This window comes from Lytechinus pictus, chromosome 2, assembly GCF_037042905.1.
Source record: "Lytechinus pictus isolate F3 Inbred chromosome 2, Lp3.0, whole genome shotgun sequence".
Classification (NCBI taxonomy): domain Eukaryota; kingdom Metazoa; phylum Echinodermata; class Echinoidea; order Temnopleuroida; family Toxopneustidae; genus Lytechinus; species Lytechinus pictus.
In genome coordinates, this window is record NC_087246.1 from 8,839,499 (window position 1) to 8,861,424 (window position 21,926).

The 21,926-nt window shown below is 35.6% G+C and overlaps 2 protein-coding genes across 2 annotated transcripts in view; both read left to right on the forward strand.

Moving 5' to 3' along the window:
- The window catches only part of LOC129254877 (protein dispatched homolog 1-like), a 65,008-nt gene that overhangs the window by 10,620 nt on the left and 32,462 nt on the right, over positions 1 to 21,926 (forward strand). The gene's annotated exons all lie outside the window — the stretch shown is intronic.
- LOC129279772 (uncharacterized) lies at positions 1,838 to 19,019 on the forward strand. The gene is made up of 8 exons (XM_054915835.2): positions 1,838 to 2,006; positions 4,768 to 4,945; positions 5,723 to 5,799; positions 6,951 to 8,871; positions 10,051 to 10,109; positions 12,040 to 12,127; positions 14,467 to 14,562; positions 17,988 to 19,019. Exons 2-8 carry the CDS (start codon positions 4,894 to 4,896, stop codon positions 18,128 to 18,130), a joined length of 2,436 nt encoding a protein of 811 aa, XP_054771810.2. The 5' UTR covers positions 1,838 to 2,006; positions 4,768 to 4,893; the 3' UTR covers positions 18,131 to 19,019.

Sequence of the window (21,926 nt, forward strand, 5' to 3'; positions counted from 1 at the left end):
TAATTTTGCTTAGTTTACGAATTATAATGACCATTATTACCCCTACCTTAAGGAGACAATTGAAAGGATTCACAATTTAAAGGAGACAATGTCTCCGTAATAACTTGGTAGTTCTTCACATGTATAACTACATGTAGATGACACTTAAAGGAGACAGTATGGATTTAGAGTGACATAATATGAATCAGAGAACACTAGTTATGGAGACAATTTTGTATCATTTTAACTGCTTTTATGTTTTAGTCAATATATAGTTGAAACCTGATAGAAAGTTTATACTCAAAGAATTACAAAGCCCAGAAGCTTCACAGACTTTTTGCATGGAATGAACTTGTTAAATAAAAATCCTGCGTCATTTTAGAATGCGAGTTTGAATATGCAAATTATTGTGCAAGAAAGGTTTCATTTTCAGTGCAAGTAATGCATACTACACATCTGATTTATTCACCAGCTAGAGGGTGCTTTTAATATTTTCTCTTCAGAAGTGGGGAGGAACCATGGAATCAGGTACAAGTCTGCTAGGTGTAGAATCTTTATTAAGCTTATTACAGTACAACCATTTAGTTTGCATTCAGCCAAAATTATTTATAACTAAATTGAGTTGGAGCTTTTTTTAGCTGTACTGTATACCCCAACTGTATAATCCAAAGTCAAATGGACTATTGTTGTGAAGTATGGGGTCTACGATTTATTACCCAAACAAATCAAATAATACAACTTCAGAAACATGCTGCTAGAATAGTACCAAGCTAACTTCCTTACCCCGTCTGAACAATTATTGAAAGATATAGAATGGTTTTCCTATCCTCAAAGAATAATGTATTTCAGATGTATGTTTATATTTAAGAGTCTAAATAATTTATCTTCTGATTTTTTGTTTAACGATAGCTTTAAATTCTATCCGAAGAACATAACGTAAGTGCAAAATCTGCCGCCAACCCACGACTCGATGTCCCAAAATACAATACTGATTACTATAAATGCTAACTTATTATCACTTCAATATCAATGTTTTCCTTCCCCTTCATTTAAAACCCCTAACCACCCTCTCTAATTTAAAAAAAAGAACTCAAATCATATATTATGTCCTACAAATGGTTCTTGTGTTTCAACCACTTTAATGATTCTGACATTGTGTGCCTTTTTGTATTCCAAATATTATATTATGTATTTATTTTGTATATATTTTTATCATTTGTATATACTTGTTTTGTTTTTATGCTTTTAGGGCCCCTTTTAATACTAACTTTTGTTGAAGACCACACTATTAAAATATTGTTCAAATAAATAAAAATAAATAAATAACATATGAGTGTACAGGAATTAGGAATCAGCAATCAGCTATGTGTTCCATTGCAAATCTTGCAGATTAAAATTCTTTATCATTTTTGAAATTTTGCACATGTAATGTGATTTTTAATTCAGGATTTGCCAAACCACGGCCAAAAGAAAGTTTGCAAATAACCTACTTGATAAAACATGCAGACCAAAGAATACAAACTACATGTACATTGATGGAATTGCAGACTGTGCTATCAAAAGTACTATATAAGAACCAAGTTTGCAAAAGGTCTACCCGTCAAAACCCATTTAATTTCTTTTTAAACGAGCTAGAGCAAGGAGACTGGATTAGAATATCAAGTATCACCACTAAACTAAAGCTGAATTTTGAGGTTTGTTTTTTAGTTGCTTCTTCTTAATACAAAATGTTCAGGAGCAAGGCCTTTTATGAAATTACATTTATAAGTGTGCTTTATTTAAAAAACCAGACAGAATTGGATGACATTACATCTGAGCCGCATGAATCCCCACCTGGATTGAGACCACCTTTTGGTGCTCAAACAGCTAGTGCCAAGACTCCAAGCCCAAGTCCTGCCAAACAACCAGCACAAGGTCCAGTTCCAACCAGTCTAGTCCCAAGTCCAGCAGCTGTGAAAAGGTCACTGTCCCCAGCTTTCAGACTTCAACCTCAGCCCGAGACGTCTACGCCAAGCACTTCTTCAAAGGTTTGTAAAAAAATTTTGATACAAGTTTAAGACATGTTTATGAGGCTTAACCCTAATCCAGCGGGGGTCAATTTGACCTCTTTTTGACATTTTGAATAATAATTACAAAACGCATTAGATTTTTCTGCGCCATTTCATGACTTTTCCCGCATATTTTTAGACCAAATTTGCGTTGTTCGGGTACATCGTTCAAAAGTTTCATAATGTTTGTACATGCATGTCAGCCATTTATTTTTTCTTGTGTGCGAATCCAATACAAATTGTGCTTCGGGGGTTAAATTTATAGCAATTACATTATTTGAACTATACAGTGCATCCCACAAAAAATGAAACCGAGATTTAGCGATGATTTATCATAAATTAATCATAAATACAATAGACAAATGACCTATCAATGTAAAGCTTAGAATCTCCTCTTTCATCTGATATTACTTAGATTATTCCTCATTCACGCATGAGTAAGCAAAAACAATTTGAAGAAAGGATACCAAAAACTCGTTTGGCGGGGGGTATCTGAATTTCAAAAAGAAATCACATGCCTAAAAAGTTCAATATCTGCTCTTTTATTTGATACCTTAATCACAAAAAACTGGTCAAGAAGTAAGAAAGTTATGGTTCCTCGAAAAAAATGCTTGTATTTCCATAATTTCATTAAATAAACGTGTTTTCACCGGTTTCCCAATGAAGCTATCGCACGCTTAACAAAAGACTTAATGCATGGCTGATCGTCAACAAAACGGAGTGTCGAGTGAGTTTGAACGCTAGCCTGTAAAACCTCTTAATTTTATGAAATTATTGAAATTCAAGCCTTATTTCAAATAACCAGAACTTTGTTATTTCTTGACCATTTTCTAAAATTGAGGTATCAAATTAAAGAGCAGATATTGAACTTTCTAAAAATGTGGTTTTCTTTTTGAAACCCAGATACAGCCCGCCAAATGACCTTTGGGTATCCCCTCTTCAAATTGTTTTTGCTCACTCATGCGTGAATGAGAAATAACCTAAGTAAATGAAAGAGGAGATTCTAAGCTTTACAATGGTAGGTCATTTGTCTATTGTATTTGTGATTAAGTTATGATAAATCATTGATAAATCTCGGTTTCGTTCTTTGTGGGACGCACTGTATAAATCATTGAAATCAATTTTAATATTCTAATGTAAATCAACTTTAAAAAGTGTCCCAAACAAATTTTAGTGAAAAAAACAATGGGAAACAATAGAATATATTTTATAATAAATTAATAAAATAATGAAATTTAAATCTATTAAGATTTCAGATATTTTTTTTCATTCATTTTCATGATTGCATTAATAAAAAAATGAAAACCTTTATCTAAAATTTAACCATATAATCATACAGTTTGGCATGGAAACCACCATGAATATTGATGCATAATGATAACTTAAAAATAAAATTGATCTTTGAGGAAAATCCATTCAGAAATGGCTGAAATATCAATAATAAAAATCAAGTAAAAGACGCGCCCGTCATTTTTTACTCGAATTTGAAAGAACTGTTGTAAAGAAAATGTGCATTATTTACGCATATTTCGTTATTCTTGATTTTAATACTACTTTTGTGTCAATACCGTAAAAGAGAGAAGGCATATCAAGTGATTTAGTCATTTGAGTCAAGCCAGTTCTATGTATTGGAGAAAGGGGAGGGGGTTCTTTAATAAACCATATAGTTGTTGTTCTTTTTTTGGGGGGGAGGTTCGCTATCGGCAAATTTTCTGCAAAGGCAGGGACAGAACAGCACATTGGGCATGAATATTAGGCTACCTTCCGCCCACAAAACGGGACATTTGCTGTCAATTTCTCCCCCCCCCACGAAGAGACACACAAGCGTAATTGCATGTACGCATCTGTGTTTGTGCGTGAAGGAGAATGAAAGTGATTGTATGAGTTTGTGTGTGGTTGTGTGTGCGTGTGTGAGAGGTGTGTCAGTCTGCATACATGTGTTTCTGTGTGTGTTTGTGGGTGGTGTGTGTTGTATGCGTGTACTTTTTTTGCTGGATGCTACACCAAATTTTTATTGAACATATTCATTAGACTCATCGGGGCATCGTTGAAGGTAGAGCTAATTAATATTCATAAAGACTTGTTTGGCGCAGATGCACGTGGGGGCTCTTTAAAAAGCCTTTCTGTCGTTGTGTCCAATATGCGCCTCCAGTCCAGCTTTTACGATATATGTTATCAATCATGCCATTCAACAGCAGATATTATTTTTATTCTCTGAAAAAGATGGTTATTGAATCGATCACACATAATTACAAAAATATTTATTCAATTTTTGGCCCATACATCGCTTAGAAGGAAAAATTAAGCTACCAAATAGTTTCAAATGTCGTTTATAAGCAGTTTATCACTAAACTCTACTGTTAAAATGAGGTTTGGAGAAAATTTTGATCTCATATCCACTACTGAACTATCCCTTTAAAGTGATCATTAACTTTATATTTTTTTTCAGAAGGAATAGTTGAGACTTAATAACACACATATAATATGAATTTCATTGCAAGATGCTTGAGAATGATATATGAGATTTTCATGCAAAGAGACTACCAAGAATTTTAGCTCACCAAATAGCCCAGGTAAATTAGGGTTAACCCTGAAACCAGTGATTACTCAATTGAAGTGCTAGAAGCTAAACTAGCAGCACTTCTAGATGTTGAAATTTCTGCCAATTTACTTTTGGAAGATTGCAATTAGCAACATCAAATAAACTCTCATTTGTTCATCATTGCTACCTTAAAACCAGGGACAGAATCTATTTAGACTGCCAGATTTGTCTGACTTATCTGTGCCGGGGCATAATGACCCAGATGTCTCAAGTGAAGTAGAATCAGCCCTTCTAGATAAAGAGGAAGATGAAATTTCTGCCAAGATGCACAGGGAGAAATGTGCAGCTACAGTCACAGTGAAATGCATAAAAACAGGTTGGTGTTCATAAATACTCAATGTTTAGTTTTAGCTTTGAAAGGTATTCATATGCTGAAAAAGTGATATGATCTTATAATTCATGGAACCTTATGTTAATAAAATTTATCAGCATTTAGTTTTTAAAATTTGTTATTAGTGGTTAGTGAAAATATAAGAAAATGCATATTAAATGGGAAATTAACTGCTGGTCAAGAATATTGATGATTAGCAGTTGCACTACTGTTCAGTGATTATGCAATTCTCTATTTTCCCTCACCACTTTTTGTTTATATGAGAAAATGTTAATGCTCTACAAAGCTTTTATTGGAGTTTTAACCAGTGTTATGCATACCACTGATGTTATAGCATATGAGATACTGAAAATTGCATTTGAATGCTCATAACTTCATGCACCTGTAAATAAGATGTAATCCCCATGTAATATGTCCTGGGAAGCCAATTGAATCCTGTTTTGGAACAAAGGTCAAGGGTCATAATATGCAAAATGACCTTGGTATTGGCTCATGATATTATACAAATGTATAGCTGTGTGATATGTCATGATCTGGTTGACAGATTACCATCGGTATTTGCAGTTATCTAAACAATCAAGGACCTGTAAATTTAATTCAAATGGGCTAGATATAAACCATGCCATGAATGTTTTTTTCTTTTTATTTAAGGCAGTTGAAGTCTTGAAAATCCATCTAGTTTATATAGATTTTATCAACAAATATTCTTTTTTGGATGAATTAAAAATAACCCTTTGCTTTATTCCATATTTTTTCGTCCAGCTGATCCTTTCAAGACCATTGAGACTATGGCAGCCGAGTCCAATGATGATGATGAGGATGATGGTGATGCACTACTAGTAAGTGAAAGATGTACATCATGAGAGAATAGGTTTTGTGCTGTTTTCACAAATTTCTAATAATTTCTAAAGGAGGGGTAACTTGGGATGGATCATCCTTACAGAGTAGGACCCAATGTTGTTCATATGGGTTATGTGGCCCCCAGGGGGAGCTAGGCCCCAAAAGGAGATAAAGGGCAAACTTTAAAAAGGACAGACCCAAAAGCAGTAGAGGCAAGATATATTGTTTCTAGACATGCACCTTCAAATATGAAGAATATTATGGTTGATCATGAAAAATTAGGATGGCCCCACAGGGCCCTTAGAGGGGCCCAAGTGGGGAAAAAACACATTTTCATCATCTTCAGAACCATTGGCTTGGATCTTGGTTGAACTTGGTAGGGATCAGCCTGTGGGGGTAAAGACCCAAATTAAATCATTTGGGGCATGTGACCTATGGGGGGGGGGTAAGAGGGGGCAAGGAGAGAATTGCATCAAATGTGTATTGATTGGGAAGCTGAGGTGTGCAACTAGCCACCTAGGGCTCTTGTTAATTCAGGCTTGACTGAGCCACAGCTAAGAAAAAGCCTGTGTACAGCATTGAAGCATGCAGACCAAAAAATATAGCAACCTTGATTGGATTTCAAACTGCAAGTAAAGCACTAGCCCACCAGGAATCAAGATTTCACACATACAGTCTGCCCTTCAAAATCATTTATTTTTGTAATGCCTAGCAAAGTAAGTAGATTTTGTATTAGAATATAAATCTTCACCAGCAATCTAAAAATAAATCCCGATGTGTTTTGGATCAGCTTTCAGTAAAATAAGATGTTAAATTACAAGTTATTTCAATTAATACAAGTGTGCTTTATTTCAAATACCAGGCAAAATTGGATGACATTACATCTGAACCGCATGAATCCCCACCTGGATTGAGACCCCCTTTTGATGTACATCGTGCAGTAGCTGGGTTCTAATTGATATTTCCTTTTACTTCTCAAATGCCCCTGTCCACCTCAGGTGGACTTATCACTGACCAAATATCCTGTTCTAGGTTACCTAGCACAGTTTATTTGGTCAGTGATAAGTACATGACTAGTTTAATGAATATAGTTTGTGTGCATTATTAAAAATTACAATGAGGTCTTGTGTACTGTTTATTTTCAATTCAGGAAGACAGCCAGAGAGGCACATGGCTGAATAGATCCAGAAATAAAGTTGACTATGATGAGCAGTTGACTGAAACAACTTCATTCATATCAAGTGGGTCAGAATGGCTACCTGATGACTTATCAGATGTTCCTCCATCTGACTCTGAGGATAATCAACTTTCACAGACATCCAGATTTAATCTATCTGAACTAACAAAGTCCAAGTCACCAAAGACTTTTTCATCCACAATAGTTCAGAAGATGGCAATTAAGACAGATGAGAAAGAGAATACAAGATACACTAAACCAAACCGATCATGTCCATTTTGTAATAAGAGCTGTGGGGAAAAGCTGTCTAGACACATCAGGAATGTCCACAAGAATGAAAAAGATGTACAAATAGCAATGAAGCTACCAAAGAAAGAGCAGCTGAGGGCATTTGGAGAGTTCAAGAAACAAGGTATTCTCCAAAGAAACAGAAAATGTGCAAAGGAAGAAGAAGAACCTGCGTATCAAAGGGAACGGTGCACTGGCAGGAAAGACGCCCTTCTCATTTGTGGCATTTGCAAGGGCTTTTATGCCAAAAAGTACTTTTCGAGACATCATAAAATGTGTCGAGGAGACACTGCCATTCCACCTTCTTCTGTTTCTGTATCATTGCTCTCTACTGATCCTAACACAGAGATTTCTTGTCAAGGTTTTGCTTCAGAAATCCTGTCAAGAATAAAAGATGATGAAATTGGTGAGATGTGCAAAACAGATCCAGTAATCAGAAACATTGGTATGCGTCTTTGGGAGAGAGTTAAGAGGAAAATAGACAAAAAAAATGAAGTTCGGAAATCAGTCAGAACAAATATGCGACGTCTAGCAGCGCTGTATCTGACCTTCAAAGAGGCACATGAAGTGCACAACAGTGACAAAGAGCTGAAAGAGGACAATGCTGGTGACTTATTTGACCGTACTAATTTTCAGGTGCTCGTTGAAAGCGTAGGAATTTTCACACTGGACAAGGATACACAAGAACTTAAGCCAGGCTTGAAGATTGGGGTTTATTACCTCCTCAAGAAAGCAGCCACAATCACTAAAGCAACCTATCTCGCTAATGCCCAAGATGACAAGGCTACAGAGATTGACAAGTTCCTTGAAGTACTGAAACTAAACGAGAACTTCGTGTTCGGGGATGCCACTTACTCACTGAACAAGAATAGGCAGACGAAGTTGAGAAAACCACAACAGCTACCTCTAAAACAGGATGTTGAAAAGCTCCGAACCCATACACTTCAGAAAGTGGAAGCAATGGTCAATGACAAGCACCTCTTATGGGACAGACATCAATTTGTCAGACTGCGTGACCTCACAGTGTCGAGATTGACACTGTTTAATGCACGAAGAGGGGGTGAACCCTGTCGATTGAAAATAGAAGAATGGCAAGATGCAGAAAATGGAGTCTGGGTTGACCAACAAATGGCTGAAGAAGTGACAGATCCAATAGAAAAGCAGCTGCTTGACCAACTCAAAATCTGTTACCAAACTGGTAAAGGTAATAACCATCTGGTCTCTGTCCTGTTTCCAAAGGATACCTTTGCAGCAATGAGAACCCTTTGCGACCCGGAAGTAAGATCAACAGCGCAAATCAATGTTGCCAACCCTTACATATTTGCGAGTACAAAGGGTTCAGAAGAGCACTTCTCAGGCTGGCATGCTCTGAACAATGTTTGTGAAAATGCTGGCATGGAGAATAAGGAACAACTGAATGCAACAAGGAACCGGCATAGAATCAGCACAATCTACGCAGCACTGGAGTTGCCTCCTGAAGAACAGGCATTGTTTTACAAACACATGGGGCATTCCGAGGATATTAATAAGAATGTCTACCAAACACCAATGGCAATTCAAGAAATAACAAAAGTTGGAAGAACTCTCCAGAAGATTGATGGGAAAGGTGAGTTCTGATAGTTCTGTCATATGAGTATTTTGCTTTCCTTTAATTCCTTGTACAACAGGAGTGGATCAAGGAATATCTTGGGGATTGAGGGATTCAAGAGATTTCATGAATTGAAACATGAATTATGAAAAGCAAAATCAAGTCCCTTTTGGCAGGGGTCCAGGGCCTGCTTAACCCTAAGTTAACTAGGCTATTTCAGACCTTGGCCGCTGATTGAGTGATTGTCGCTAAATGTGTAAAGCCGGATGTTAACTACAACTACAAGACTATTTAGTAAAATTTTAAATGAATTGTTTACATTTTAAATGAATTGTTTACATTTTAAATTAATTACTAATGCAAATAAGCATATAAAATATGCCGTAGATGTGGGTTTTTTTGGTCTATGTTTTTGCCTTCAACGCACTAGTAGAATGAAAATATCAATTTTTTTTTCTATAAAATATCTACAAAAAAGTGCCAAAACATAATTCATTTCCTATGTATTTTATTGTTTTCCTTTTTCTTATGTACTTCTTTGTTTTTGTTCTTTTTATTTATTTATTTTTTTTTCAATAAGACTCTGCGACATTATTTCAGCCATAAATAGCATCAAATCAAATGACCATTAGTAAAAGTAAAAGATAATCACACATTTATGAATTTTAGTTGAAAACACATTTTGTATTCACTTTGCACATGAAATCGCATTTTGGAGCAAATTTAGGTCTGACGTGCACTAACTAAATGTTGCGTAATTTCATAAACCGGTACCTAAGCATTGCAAATTTGGTCTCAAAAGTTGCACGATACTTCAAAATAAAAAGTCAGCAAGCGATGTGGTCAAGAAAATGTTGAGGGGGCAATTATGCCCCCCCCCCCCCTGGAGTATTAGGGTTAATATGAAATGTGCAAAACAAAGTACATGTAAGTCCCCCCTAAAGCAAATCTGTATAATTTCCAAACCAGGAATTTTGACATAGTATAATTTGGCACACATGTCACATTCTATATCATATATCATATCACATTAATTAGTAGAGACTGCCATGGAGCCACTGGGGCACCAGTAAAAAATTTAGAGGAAGTTGTCCTTTAATTCACTCTTCAGTTCAAGTGACAAACAGATAATTATAATAATGTTTTTACAGATCAACATATCTATTTGAATGCTTTTTTTTTCTTTCTATTTTTCAGGTAGTCATCAGCTGGAGAATGGCTCTGTGGGCAAGAAAACTGCGAGACAAACATTACAGGTTAGACTATTAATGGAACTTAGCTGTCCAAATTTCTTATGCAAAGTCTTACACAGATAACTCCTTTATTCTTTACTGAAATTCTGTCATAACTGTGTGTACAGTGGATGGATGATCTTGAAGAACAGTTGTAGGGAATTTGTAGGGAAGTGACCCTGGACAGATAACCAACATGAAGCAAAAAAAAAGTAATCTGCATGAGCAAATAATCAAATCAGGTTTTTTTGTTTTGTTTTTTTACTCTGAACAAGCCAAGAAAACCTACTGAGCAAGACCTTTTCTCTGCATGCAGTTATTTCTCTTTGCTCAAACAGCAGATCAGGGGGTTTCTCGATTTAGAGCAGAAAGTCTGATTTTTTGCATAAATTAGCATAATTAATTAATATAAAATAAAAGAAGACAATTTCGGAAAATCTAAATATACAATTTTGTAGACTATTACATCGCACACTACCATTGTGCAAATTTTTGCGATGATTGCGCGATCCATGGCCGATATCTGAAGGGGGGGGGGCCTTTTAGGCCCCCCCCCCCCCAGTTTTTCAAGCTACCAAAATAGTCCAGTCTTTTTAGGGTTAATGCATATACATATAGCCCATATGCAGGGATATCTGCTATCAATAACATCCAATGTATTTTTGTTGGAATGCTAACTTTCAGTAACATCCTCGTTCAAAATACTACACTACATCACTACCCAAGTCAGGGCTTGCATCCTCAAGTATTTCTATGTATTTTTCTGTTGACATTACCTGCCCACCAGAAGGCTGTCTCACAGAGAAAAAAAAACGTTTCATCAGCCCTGAAAAATTGAGTAAATTTGTTTAATAAGTAGAAAAATCATGTCGAACTTCAAATCCAGACTCGTTCTGTGCATGCATAAACTGGCACCAGAAGTACTTCTTGCAACAGATCTGGGCACTTGCATTTAAATTTCTGATATCGATAGCTGATATTGCTGGATATGGACGATATACAATTTAGCCTTCAATCTTTATGTAAAACTCACATGGAAATGACAAGGCCCAACTGAGATCACATATTCTACAGTGCTGGTCATCCTATGTGCATACGCTTGTGAGACATTTAACCCTAAAAAGACTGGGGGGGGGGGGGGCTGATTCAGCCCCCCCCTCGACATTTTTCGCGATAAATCCGCCGCTTGAAATTTTTTGACCACGTCACTCGCTGACTTTTTACTTTCTCGCGCAACTTTTGGGACCAAAATTGTGACCCCCGGGTACGCGATTCCTAAATTACGCAACATTTCGTAAGTGCATGCAGACCCAAAATGACTCAAAAACGTGAATTTGTGTACAAATCCAATGCAAATAGTGTTTTTAGCCAAAATTCATAAATGTATCATTATTTTTCCTTTTACTGCTTAAAATCAATTAATTTTATCTTTTTAATGGTCAAAATAAAGTCCCCGACAATTTCCATTGAAAAAACAATAACAAACAAAAAGTTGAAAAACAAAGAAATACATAAGAAATTTAGAAAACAATAGAATACATAAGAAAATAAATGGGTTAGTGAATTTTTTTTAAAATAAATTTGATCAGATGCCTATCTAGAGTATGTGAAACAAAAATTAGCATTTTAGGGGCATTATTTTATTAATTAAAGCAAACTTATGATTTTACGCATAAATTAGCATAATTAATGAGCAATGAGATTTTTTGCAGAATTTGATATTATAGTTTTGTAGAAAATGCCATGGGTAACGCGCGTGCCAATTTTCGTTGCGATAGCGTGGTCGACGGCCGAGATCATAAGGGGGAGCTGAATCAGCCCCCCCCCCCCCCCCCGTCTTCTTAGGCGTCGAAATAGCCCAGTCTATTTAGGGTTAAAGCTGCACCATTCCCTGTAATATACAATGCACATGCACAACTAACTTGCTGTCATAATGTTTGTTAATTTAATGCAGGAGTTTTCTGTAAATAGCAAGGAACTTGGTACCAAATCTGTCCCTACCATGCCAGGCCCAGCTCCAAAGCGATCTAAGTTGGAGAAAGGTGAGACCTATTATATGTTTGCAGACAAAAATATGTGAAATATTCAAGCCTAGTTTGCACTGGGTAAAATTTACCAAGTCATTTCGGGTCCATAGGTAAGATAAAATATATTTTGACCGAATTTGGGTTTAAATGAGATAATTTTCTATGTCTTTGAGCTAGGTCAGCCAAATCACACCTCGGAAACATAAAGTTTATGTTTATATTAAACTGAAAGATGCGGCTCCAGTTTGAAAAATGTATCAGCTCTGACAAAAATGAAAAGCAGGGAGGTTGATTAAAGGCATTACCTTGATCCCCAATTTCATTTGCAGCTGCCTGTGGCATACATGTACTCTGAACTTTTTACTGCTCCAGGCTCGGACCCCCAAATCGGCACCAGTGCCTCATAAAGATGCACATCAAGCAAATATGGGCCAAACCGAATCGGTGCACAAAATGAATTATTGCTGAGCATTAAAAAGCATGATTGTATTCACAGCTAATTCTATTCTGGAGAATAGCAATAATATATAAGCTCAGGTCAAGACTATGTGACCATATCTGGTGATATCCTTAAAAAGCTGCCAAAAATGAGTCTGTAGACGTCTGTACATTGTAGAGTAGACTCTAAGCCGTGATATGATATACAACTTGTCAGCTCTGGACCAGTATAGCCTCTTCAAAATTGTTATTGAAAGAACATGTAGGGTGAGCAAGTCTATAGTTCCTATAGATAGAAAGGCTTTAAAGATTATATCATTCAGGCATGGTGCAGAGAAGTTTTTGCTCTAGCAGATAATTTAAATTTGAATATTTTGGCTCATGATTTAAAAATGTATAAAAATGACTTTTTGTGGGATTGACCAGGGAGGGTCACAATGTAGGGCTACATATACATATGAAACGTTACATTTCCACTTTATGTGCATTAATTGCTTTTACGGGGTATTCTGAAAAAAGGTTCAAAGGTCATGCCTTTTGGAAATAATTTTTGTTAGCCCTTTGATATAATTATTTGAGAATAAAGGGTTACCTGGCTTTCATTTGACACCTGTGTATCATCACTACCACATCACTGAATTACACATTTCTGAAGGTGGTAGGTACAAAATTCACATTTTCCAAGTTTTTTGAAAATTAGAAGTTTCAACAGTCCTTGCAAGCATTGAAAAATGGTAGCTTTTTAGCTTCAATTAAAAGAATGTGATATCGTGCAACCCTTAATTACCTGTAGTGCGCACCAACTATGGTGAATGTCCTGAAGCAACATTTGGTCGTTCATCACAACATTATGGGCGTCCACCCTCGATTGTATGCCAAATGCAGCTTCGTCAATATGGTTCTGCATTGTCCACAAACCTGCCCATGAGCCACCTTTACATACTTCAAACGTTGAGTTTCCTTGAGATCCCTCTCCAGCAGCTGTTTGTTAAAAACCTAACCGTTAATGGCAGCCAGGTTGTGGTCCTAGGGTGGGCCAGAAGTTGTCTTCTAACTAGCTCCCATGTTTTTTGGCAGTTTTTCACTCTTCCCACAAGAAGTGCCCTGTAAAGGCTTCTTTCATGTTGTTTATCTTTGTGCAGACAATCTTTCTAGATAGAGAATCGCTTTTTGGATCTGCAAATGGAATGCTTCCCTTGCCTTTATTATGTACTGTTACTGTGAAATGTCACCACAAATGAAATAAGATTTGCTATGTAGAAAATAATGATAAAACCAAAAAGTTGGAAAAAGTAGATTTTGTACCTTTTGTAGGGCTGTAATGCAAACAAGGTGTCAAATAAAAGCTTGTGAGTTACTTATTATTTCAGTTAAAAAAATTAGTAGAATAAACTGTATTTGTTATATACTTGACATTTGAACCTCTAGCTGTAACTTTTGTTATTTAATCCTTACTATTCATGCTCAATAGCTTTTCATCTTTGTGCTAAGTTTAGCTAGATTTTACTCATTTAAATTTCTGGTCCCTAAATAAATGAGTAGTCAGGCAGAAAACACCCATGACATTAGGATGGGCACCTAACAATACTCAATCATACATACAGTCCACACAATTCAATAGGCATATCAATGGCTGTATAATGGTTGTTCCTTTGCATGAAATTGAGTTTGGAAATATCAATGAACACACAGTGTACATACACCTAATGACTGGATCAAGTCTAGACCACAGGGAGCCTGATGAAATTGCCCTTCATGCGAACCATGAAAAAACGTAGTTCGTGGACTGTTGCTTACATAGTTGCATTTGAAAAAGTGGGTGTTAAGTCATGCACATGTTTGCATCGTGTATCAACTACAACTTACAAGCAACTGCATTATAATTGTATGTTTTTATTTATTTCTTATTTGTACAGGTCGAAGCTACACATCATGGCACGAAAAAGATGCCAAACTTGTCTTCAACTATTTTGTTGAAATTATCAAAGGAGGATCATCCAAATCCATTCCAGGTATCCATTGGTGAAGCATTTTTGTTTTGTAAAACATAACCCTTAATATCCCATTGGGTTTTTTGAGGGACCTCAAACAATGGGCCCCGGCCCCCACCTGATCTTGGCCACAAATTGCACAGTCACCACAAAATGTGCATGAAGTTACGAGCCAGCGTGCTCTACAAGACTGTATAGTTAGATTTTTCAAATTGTATATTTATCGAATATGAATATATTTTTGCTAATTTATGCAAAATACATTTTTGGCCTATCACAAAATAAAGCTCCAAAATTGATAATTTTTAAATTAACATATTCTTTTTAACATTCCCAACAATAATATTTCAGCAAAAGATTTGATTTCATAATTATTTCCTATGTATGTTATAGTTTGTAATTTCCAATATATTTCCTTGTTTTATAGCCTTTTATTGATGTATCCCCCGGCAGGTACTGCCGGAGGATACTTTGGATTCAGCAGCGTTACTTCCATTCTTCTACTATCTACTGTAAAATCAAGCCATAAAAATATTTTTTATTTAAAATATCAAAGATTTTTTGAAGGTACCTTGTTTTGCCAGATCACCTAAATATGGCACCTCGTGCGTGATTTGGCAAAACAATAGCAAAAGGTGTTGTGATATTGCAAAACAATGTTTCTTTTCAGCAATAGGTGTTTTGATATGGCAAAACAACGTATCTCTGTTTTGGGACTTCCAAGATATCCGCGATTTTAGATTTTACAGCTGCAACTTATTTGTTCCTATTTCTTTCCTGTTGAATAATTTTCTAAGATACGTATTCTCAATCTAATGATCACTCTAAATAGTCAAGGATTTAAAATTGAATCTTTTGGATTAACTTTTAAGTTTCTTCAGTTGTAATTGTGGTTAGTGACCAGCCGATCATGACATAAACTAAATCTTTTCGTGTTGGATTAAAAAGAAATAAATCCCACTGACTAGATTAAAAAGTAAATCCGAATGGATTTGAGTTCTAAATCTTTAGTTGTTTTTTTATCTATGAAAGTTTTACAGACAGGTTGTATTAATCTAATTATTTGGATTTAAAGTTTTCAAAATCTTTTAAGGAATTTAAATACTTAGATCTATTTATTAAAGTTCAGATGGGATAAAAATGAATCCAATAAGATTTGTTTTTTGAATCTTTTAAGTTATTTTAGTCCTACTGTTAGGATGTCTGAATAACTTCTTCAAAAAGACAAAAATATGAATTAGATAATTGAAACTAATTGAAGGTGAGTACACTAAAGGCAACTATTTCGTTATTTTTTAGATCTCATATCACATCGGTCAACGGAATTCTTAGAATTGTTGATCTATCTACCAATAAACGGTAGGTCTAACGTTAGAGTTTAGATCTCGGTTGGCCCAAACCTACTGTATTGTACAAGCTCACAATACATCATGATCTAGGATCAGCTTTTGTTAGATTTGGTTGAAAGTTGAAAGTGTAACTGGTACTGTAAATACATGTAGAGTCTACGACATACCGACATATAGACCTAGTCTCTAGATCTATTTAAAGTAAAAATACAGACTACATGTAGGTAGCTTGAAATTTAAGCTATTCTAGACCTGTCACCTTGATCTAAGTTTAGACGTAAGTAATTTCTAAAATATTTTCGGCTAGATCTAGGCTAGATCGCTTTTTAATATATGTGGGCAGGTGATAAATCGCCTTTTTTTTTATTTGAAAACGCTCGAGAATGGCATACCAGGGTTTGGCTAAGCCTAAGGCCAGCATCAGTTCTATAGTCAACATTCATTGTTTTGTACTTAGAGTTAGACTAATTACTGGTTTTGGCCAACCTACATCTAAAATTTGTAAAAAATTAAAGTCAAAGTGAAAGTATACTATAGATAGACCTACCGTACCGGCAGATCAATCGACAATTCTAAGAATTATGCTGTCCAATGTGATATGAGATATCTATAGTTTAAACTTAGTTACCTGTAGTATACTTACGTTCAAATATCGTAACCAATTTTCCTTTTTGCCCGTAAATAATGTTTTCAGGCATCCATTGTTACATATCATTGAGGCTAATTACTCATATTTACAATTAACGCTGCACCAGGCCTAGGCTAGGCCGGCCGGCCGGCCGGCGCGCGCTGCATATAAATGCGTATAAAAATGTACACATAATGTACTGGCCCGCGCTGTACATGTATGTCTTGTATTAGAAGACCCTCAGCGGCCTCAGTTACGTTGTTTTGCCATATCACAAAACGAAGATACGTTATTCTGCCAGAAAAACCGGAAGCTCAAATGAGAGGGAGTTAACACGGCAGAATAACGTAAGTCGATCAGGGACGCAAATGTTTTGGAAAACAACGTAAGTCAAGTTACGTTGTTTTGCCAAATTATTTAGAACAATTTTGAAAAATTTCTGAAATTGAAATGCAATTTTCTGAAAATTAATATCATTTTGAGAGCTGAAATTTTGACAGATGTTAAAGAATGGTATAATACATCCAACAAGCTAAAAAACTGAAAAACCTCAAAATTTGAGATACGTTGTTTTGCCAAATCACGGCCGTACTTAACCACATCTCTTCATTCAACTCCTAACTCATACTAAACATACAGTTGTTTGTCTTTGTTTTTTGAAGTGTGATTATACTAACAGAAATGAATTCCAATCATTGAAAGAAAAAACAAATTTTGTCTCATAAGTTGCGCGATACTTGAAAAACTCATGAAATTTTGTGGCAAAAGCATCTCGCATTGCAGAATAATTGTGCGAAACATTGAGCGGGGTCTTTCTGCACCCCCCATGGGATTAGGGTTAACTCTTAATGAAATAAACACCTGATCTCTTTTGTAATGTCAATTTATGTTGATGCATTTTGTCATTGTTTTGTGCCCATATGATGGCTATATTGTGTGTATCACAATTAAAGTATCCAAATGTAGCCACTCATGTAATTTTTTCCCAAATATAGATAAATCCCATTAATTTTTTGGCAACAAATTTCTTTATCCTTTTTCCAATGATGTTTATGCTACATCTCAGTATTCCTCCGCAATCATTCTGTTACATAATTTACAAATGTTACCCATATTCACTCGTGCTTGAAATTATTCAAAGGCATATAATATCTGATTGACTGGACCCCCAAACTACCTGTAATTGAGCAAAAGGTGTATCTTGATAGATACGGATTTGGAAGGACTGAAAAAGTGCCTACGTATTTTTGATACACTTGATAGTTTTGATTTTAATCCGACGTAAACTATACGAAAGGTCTGAGAAATAGCACAGATCCTCCCAAAGTGTTATTCGAATTGCTGAGTATCTGAATGGAGTGGAATATGTCGTACAGTATCTCAGATGGTAAAAGAACCTTTTTAATATTAAGTTCATTATTCAAAATCCACAGTAGAATTAGTTATGTTTATTATGTTGTGTCTCACAGGCAAGCAAGAGTGTGAAACCTTCCTAAGGAAGACAGGGCTGATGGTTGAATGGACAGCTGTCAGGAATAAAGTGATGAATGAACGGGTCAAATGGCAGAAAAAGGTGAACCTGCGACTGGATGACCTTGGAATAGAATCATAAAGACACTCAACAAAAAATTCTGCCCCCCACCCTCACTTTTAAGCCACTGCAAAGAAAAGGCTTAAAGACATTATGTTGTGAGTGAGACCTTGTATGTCTGGTTTGTTCGCTTTGTCACTTTTTACTTAGTGCCTGCTAAATTGCTCTAACTGCCAATCATAGCATCAAACAAGCAAGAAATGCCACATGCTACTGTACCAATCAACTATTTGCCCATTCCCTTGAGACATGTAAATGGCGCATACATTCCTGATTTCTTCAATGCTATATATGACAATCTGTAAGTGATATTTATCTGACAGAAGCTGACTTGCATGGTAAAACATGACAAAAATAGAAACCTGTCATGGTCTCACTCAAAGTGCCCTAAAACAAAAACTACACAACCAAAGTGCCTGTTTTTTGTTATTGGTAAATAACTCCTTTACATGGACATACTCATTTTGTTACTTTAGTTTGGGAAGTTCTCCAAAGCATGGGGGCACCTTGCTTTGTTTGGAAGAAAAAGCATATAAAGGATTAATTGAAGAGCCTGAAGAAAGTCAATTTTTATATTGCATCCACCGATGGCATTCAAAATTTAGAAATTGTAGAATCTATTTCCTGAGGTATGCAACCATTGCAATAAATTTTTGCAAAGATTAAACATATAAAGGAATACATTTTACTTCGTACATGTCATTTTGCCTCCGACAAAGATATTGCTAGGATCGAAAGCTTAGGCCCCTTTTGAGTTTCTAATAAAAAAAATATTGTGAGAAAAAGTGCATTACCATGGTAACAGTTATGGGCTACTATAAAGCATTATTTTGCTAGGCAGGGGATACGTATTAATCACCTTCAGTGATTCTAGTTTGAAGTAAATTAAATTCAATCCACAATCGCTTTGAAAGAAAAAAAAAACATAAGAAATAATTGAAGAGCCTGAAAATCTTTTATATTTCATCCACCCATTACACTAAACATTTTATTAAAATGCAGATCCATATCGATACCAATCTCCAGATTGGTTCTCATGTTTGAAAAATGGTGTTACTGAAAGTCTGATTGTTTTCTAATTAGGGATATGGTAACAATATATATTTTATTCTGATACCAAATTGCACAACAGATGTTTGCCCACAACATTTACTAACTTTTCCCAAATTCTCCAAGTGTTTATTCTGTAATTAAAGCACTTGGGTGATGAATATGCATGCCAAGATTTTCTGAAGAATGTTATTCTCTAAAAAAAGTGAGTGAAAAAAATTGCAGTTTTAAACGTTAATTTTAATAAAAAGTGAATTTGAGCGAAATCCAAGCAAATTGAATTGAAAATTAGTATTTTCACTCTAAGTTCACCCTTTTAAGTGTCAACATGTTTCATTCAACTTATTTTTTACAGAATAAGAACTTTGCCTGAGGAAGGGATCTTCCATTTCTTGTTATCCGAGGACTGGTTATTGCAAAGTTTTAAAATTTTGGTCATCAGTGTTCTCTTTTATGCTTGTATATAGTTGTATATAGCTTGTCCTCTTCAGTAATTAAATCCCTCTTGACTTGTGACTGGTGACTTACAACCATATCATATGACCTCAGGAATGGATGTGATAACATCATGCAATTCATTAAGATGCAATACCTATGAAAAGCTCATAACAGAATGTATAGGTGGTGCGAGCTTTATCCTGGCTTCGAATGTCAATATGAAATATTATGATCGATTGTTTAAAAACAATTATTTGTTATATTATATGTGATCATTTCATCCCTGTGGCATACTAATGCATTCATGGATGATGACTGCAGGAGAAAGGAATCTTTGTGTACCAGAATTTTCCCCCAGAGTTTGAAATGCTATGGAGGGACTTATTACCTCCTCAAAATCCAGGTTAAAAATAAATAAATATCAAGGTTGTTGAATTTTAAAGTATAGTAATATTTTGTGAAAACCATTACATGCCTGCCATCATTGCAGCAATGGACATTTGATGCATCAAATCAGTGGTCAATCCATTTCATTCTTGATGGACAATATTTGCATTTAAAAAATTCATGTAATAAAATACAAAGGAATAAGTAGGGATATGTTATCATCAGCTTGCTCATATTTATGAAGACTGACCCGGTAAATATCGAAATCCCTGGTACTGATCCCAATAAACTGAATTTGGTAGTGGATGCGATTAACAAACATTTTGTTTCAATCGCTGCTGACATTCCCCCTTTTGACAAAGCGTCTTTACCTGCTTTCTTACCATGTCCATGCTCATGTCCTCATGTTCAAATTTATGATGTGTACTTAAAGCTCAGGAAATTGCGGACTGGTAAAGCTGGATTAACTCATGACCTACCTCTCAGGATTTTGAAAGAATTTGCATATGAATTGTGTGTACCTTTAACTGATTTGATCAACCTATCATTCCAAACGGGAATAGTACCACAACAATGGAAAGAAGCTCAAATAACCCCGGCAACCATTAACAATCTCAGACCAATCGCATTAACAAGTCAATTTGCTAAAATTGCAGAAGCTTTTATAGCCAAATGGCTTCTTAAAGATATCACTGACAAAATTGACTCACGACAATTCGTAAACCGCTCTGGTTGTTCGACCACTCATTATCTTGTGAGTTTGCTCCACAAAATGTATGAGAATGGCGAAAGGAGCAAGTCTATCCACAGTTGTGTGTACTGATTTCACAAAGGCTTTTGATAGGCTGGATCATAACATCCTCGTTAGGAAGTTCATCAAACTCAATGTACGACCTTGTATCATTAAATGGATTATAAGTTTTTTGGAAAATTGTCAACAATGTGTAAAATATCAAGGCACTTTGTCTAATTACTTACCCAATCACGCTGACGTGCCCCAAGGGACAAAGTTAGGTCCTATCCTCTTCCTGATTATGATTAACGATGCTTGTGAAAACACATCAGTCGATTGCTATAAATATGTAGACGATCTTACTTTGTTGGAATGTCGTAAAGAAAATTATCCTTCTGACTTACAATCTACATTATACAATCTGGATCAGTGGTCCTCCCTAAACCACATGAAGTTGAACCCTTCAAAATGTTCTTTACTAACTGACATACTCCAAATATCCTCCTGCTGAGCCAAGCTTTTATATTGATAACTTACCTCTACAAAAACTTCAATCTGTTAAAATTCTTGGTGTAAACGTCCAATCCAATCTAAAATGGGACCTACATATGGAAATCATCAAAAAATGTAACAGGAAGTTGTACATGTTTAGGCTTTTGAAGCGATTTGGGCTGTCTCTATCGGATCTAAAATTGGTATACATGGGCTACATTCGTCCTGTTATGGAATATTGCACCCCAGTTTTTAATGGTGGGCTTACAAAGAAACATGTAAGAAGTTTAGAGCAAATTCAAAAAAGAGCTTGTAGAATCATGTTGGGCCCAAACTACACAGATTATGCCAGTGCTTGCCTATCATGTGAAATTCCTACTCTGGAATACAGAAGGGAGAAACTCAGCCTGGATTTCGCAATGTCTTTAACCAAACATCCAGCATTCAGTACCTGATTACCTCCAAAAAACTTAACCACCAATCTCCGACATACTCCTAGATATCAGCAATACAAATGTAAGACAAATCGATTTCCCAATAGCCTCATACCATATTTCATAGATCTCCTGAATAAAGACATGCCCAATCAATAAACCCATTGCACATTTGAAAGCAATACCAGCCTACTTGCTATATCAAGTTTTTTCATGAATAAGGAAATCAACTCTTTTATTTAATATCCATATATTTTTATTGATCTTTTACAGCTTACTTATT